Source organism: Gobio gobio (assembly GCF_949357685.1).
Source record: "Gobio gobio genome assembly, chromosome: 6".
In the NCBI taxonomy this organism is placed as follows: domain Eukaryota; kingdom Metazoa; phylum Chordata; class Actinopteri; order Cypriniformes; family Gobionidae; genus Gobio; species Gobio gobio.
Window position 1 is genome coordinate 6,080,973 of NC_137102.1, and position 4,145 is coordinate 6,085,117.

A 4,145-nucleotide genomic window follows, 5' to 3' on the forward strand; every position below is an offset into this window, starting at 1 on the left:
ACTTGGGTCTTTTCTCTTTATGAAATAGTTTGGAAGCTTGCTTTGTTGAAATGCAGAGATTCTTTTGGGGTTGTTAAAGTGAAATAAACAAGTTATGGAGGGGGTATAAATGCAGCCATGAGCAAAGGTTTATATTTGCATAACGGTTTGCGTTAAAACCAAACATTGGATGTTTTATTTGGGGTTGTCAACTTTCCATTTGAACTTTGAAAGCAGAAAAACAGATGGCAAACATCAGCATAAAGTGAAAGGTTTGTGGCATGTCCTTATATGCATGTATGATCAATCACTAATATTTAAGAATTAAAACAGCTATTCAAATCAGGATAATTTTCTAATCATGTTAATATTAGACTCCACTGAGTCGATTAAACTTCCAGGCTATTGCATTTATTCCAAATAAAGCCGCCACATATCTTGAGGGTTTCTGTGTGTCTAATGTCTTGCATCAGAGCAGAAAGTCATCAGTCGTGGCATTAAATCTTGTATAACGTTTCTGCACCACGTGGCTTAGATTATTAACTCTAAGTAGTATTTGCAATGCTAGTTTTGTTGACATGCATTTAGTTTATAAATCTTAAGTTGGGTTCGAGTCATGCAGGTCTTAATATATTGGCTAATCTAAAGACCTTGACAAATCACAATGTTCTTATAAGAAAAAGGATTTTATCGAGCGTCACATTTTTATGACCAAAGTATGTTTGAAAACGTTTTTACTGATATGGTGTATTCAATTTATTCTTTGAAAATGTCTTGACTTGGTCTTAAAAGTGTCTTTATAAAGGCTTATTAAATATATCTTCATGAAACCTGCAGAAACCCTGTCATATTTCATCATCTGGGGACTGAGGGGAGGATCTCTGGTCACAAAGCAGCCAATCACAGCTGTGGTGATCTGTGTAGCCGTGACACCAGAGACCGGTTCTGACTCAGATCAGGCAAACAGTGCAGAACATCAGTTACTGTGAAGATGAGAGGTTTACTGTTCCTGCTCAGCGCTCTGTTCCTGCTGGAGTCAACAGACGGACACACTGAATATGAGCAACTAAGCCAACATGACACAGAGATTATTGACAAGGCAATAACACAAGCCAATGAGGAACATGGAAGAGCCAAACACCTTGATTATGCCTCCATTTTAAATGTCGTAAGTTTAACCCTATGTTATTTTACTGTAATTGATGAAAAGTTTGTTTTCTGTGCTTATGCATCTGCCTTAACGTGCTGGTAAAAATATTTAAACATCTCCTACATGTATGGTTGTCATCTTTATGCTTTACCTGTATCTCTATATGACAGAATCCTGAGAAGCGCATGCTTAATGTGATATTAAAACCCACCTCATGTGACAACACGACACCAAGAGTCCATCAGAAAGATTGTAAAATCCAAGATCAGAAGGTAAGTAACTACTCGCTCTCACTGAAGGATCTCGACTGTATGGAGTCATTGTAGAAGAAAAGCTTACAGTTTCTCACAGCTCTGTTGTATTTTTCTCAGCCTCAAGTTTCTTGTGTTGATTGTCGTGGATCCATGTCCTGTTTTCTTCTCAGAGACTCAGAAAAGGTACATCACATATTAGTCACATATGAAGGACAAAGTCCTCCTTTATTTACCCTCATGATCCAAGCTTTTTTTTTTTTGTCAAGATCAAGATATTCCTGCACTAAAAGGTTTTGAACTGTTCTCATTGCAGATTAATCAAACCATATTAGAATGTTTGAATCCCACAAGAAATCATCTTCCTGGAGGGAAAACTCTGTTCCAAAAATCTGAAAATCAGCAACAAACTGGATGTCTGGGATGCATCTGAGAAATAAAATCGATCAAGGATATTTGCAACTGACCATATGAAAAAAAAAAAAAAAATACTAATGAAATGTACCCTATAAAACTGATCTATAAGGCCAAGTTTTTTCCAATGGAATTGAATTATGAAGATTAATGTGTATTTTTGCTCAACTAGCAGTTTTCTCAATATGTTTCACTGTAATGATGTCATTTTCCATAGTATAATATGGAAAATATAGTAGTCTCTATATTTGAATTTGAATTTATTTATTTGATCAGGGACAATGCACAGAAAAAAACATTAGTCTAAAAAAAGAAGAGATGTCATGTGCCAGGTTATAGCAAAAATGCTAATTTCCACCCGCAGTCCCTGGACAGGTAGATGTTATATAGGCCCTACGTACAGAAGTTCATAAAACATATACAGAATAATACATAAAATCATTACTTCACTCACATCATAAAAACACACTCCACTTCAGGAATCTTTCACTCACTCACTCACTCACTCACTCACTCACTCACTCACTCACTCACTCACTCACTCACTCACTCACTCATTCACTCACTCAGATTATACATCATTCATATAATAGTCAATTTAGTGCGTACAAATTTGCTTCAATAATAACCATTGTTTGGTCAGGCGTGTAAATGTACTATAGTTTGTGCACGAAATAATTTCGTTTGAAGAATATTCCAAAGATTCGCTGCTTTATAAAAGAACGATTGTTGACCATATGTGGTTCTACATTTTGGACCTCTGCACTCTCCTCTGACTGTCGACCGTGTGGTTCTAGAAATTCTCTCCGAATTTAATGTGACAAATTTTCTCAATGGGGGAGCAACAGTGTTATGGATAATTTTAAATAAATCAGAAATTTGATTATATTTAATAAGATTTTCAAAACTCAAGATGTTATATTTAATTTGTACTTTACATTGATGGTACTGGCGAGGCTTCTTATCATGTATTTTTATGGCCCTTTTATACAATGATTCAAGTAATTTTAACGATGTTTTACATGCCTGAGACCAACTGGACATGCAATACAGAAGATGTGGAACAATCATAGTGTTGAGATATATATTTGAGGCATCCGTAGTTAATGAATTTCTAATGTGTTCATAGTTCATCAAATTTAATTTCAATTTGTTACTAAGATTTTTTATGTGACTTTTAAAACCAAGGTTCGAATCAATTATTAGACCTAAATATTTTGTTTCATTTACATTTTTAACTGTTTGTCCATTTACTCGAATTTCCTGAGTTACTTGTAATTTACGTCTATTTGAAAAAAATATTGAGACTGTTTTTTCAACGTTTAAAGTCAAACAAGACGTATGTAACCATTGTGCAACTTTTTGCATCTCTTTTGATAATTTGTCAGCAACCTCCAGCTCGTTTTCCCCAGAAGTGAAGATAACCGTGTCATCAGCGTACATGATTATGTCAACGTCCGAACACACTGCAGGGAGGTCATTTATATAGATACTAAAAAGCAAGGGTCCCAAAATAGACCCTTGCGGCACCCCCATCAAAGTGGCTCTGAACGCAGATTGGATATTATTCACTTGTACACACTGATGTCGGTCGCTCAAATAAGATCTTATCCAATTTTGGGTGTGCTCAGAGAGACTATATTGATTTAATTTACTGTAAAGTATCTGATGATTGACAGTATCAAAATCTTTACGCAGATCAAGGAAGACTGCTCCCACCACCCTTACCCGATCCACATATGCCCTGATAGTTTCCACGAAGTAACAACAGGCAGAGTCTGTTGAATATTTCCGTCTGAAACCAAATTGCATTGGATTTAAAAGAGCTTGTGACTCAAAGTGGGTGGTCAGTTGCTCTGCCACCGTCTTCTCGAGCACTTTTGACGCAGCTGGGAGGATGCTTATTGGACGATAATTGTTCATGTCTTGTTTGTTTGTATATTAGTACGCCCTGTGTTGAATAACATACGAGTAAAATTTACAATTGTTGAAAAAGTTTTAAAATGTCTAAATATTCTTCATAGAAAACAAATTGTCCCCAAAGTTTCCATGAATAAAATGTTCCAAATCTTGAACATTAGACAATTTATTGTTCTCAAGTGATAGTGCTGAAGGGAACACTAGAGACCTTATTCAGTGACAGTGTTTTCATAAGGGATGAGACGTCGTCCCACTCAAACAGGTTGATATGGGGCAAAAAAGTATTTAGTCAGCCACCAATTGTGCAAGTTCTCCCACTTAAAAAGATGAGAGAGGCCTGCAATTTTCATCATAGGTACACTTCAACTATGAGAGACAGAATGAGAAGAAAAGAAATCCAGAAAATCAGATTGTCTGATATTTAAAGAATT

At 35.8% G+C, this 4,145-nt stretch overlaps 1 protein-coding gene across 1 annotated transcript; it reads left to right on the forward strand.

The window, feature by feature from the left end:
- The first annotated feature begins 139 nt into the window (after positions 1–139).
- Positions 140–3,867, forward strand: LOC307128048 (cystatin-like protein). The gene is made up of 5 exons (XM_079819609.1): positions 140–251; positions 817–1,147; positions 1,300–1,401; positions 1,501–1,566; positions 1,697–3,867. The coding sequence occupies exons 2-5, from the start codon at positions 971–973 to the stop codon at positions 1,811–1,813; spliced, it is 462 nt and encodes a 153-aa protein (XP_079675735.1). The 5' UTR covers positions 140–251; positions 817–970; the 3' UTR covers positions 1,814–3,867.
- The last annotated feature ends 278 nt before the right edge of the window (positions 3,868–4,145 follow it).

Coding starts and splice junctions, on each gene's coding strand:
- LOC307128048 (XM_079819609.1), top strand. CDS start 971: ATGAGAGGTTTACTGTTCCTGCTCAGCGCTCTGTTCCTGCTGGAGTCA. Junction 1,148..1,299: donor ATGCCTCCATTTTAAATGTC/GTAAGTTTAACC, acceptor TCTATATGACAG/AATCCTGAGAAGCGCATGCT. Junction 1,402..1,500: donor GTAAAATCCAAGATCAGAAG/GTAAGTAACTAC, acceptor TATTTTTCTCAG/CCTCAAGTTTCTTGTGTTGA.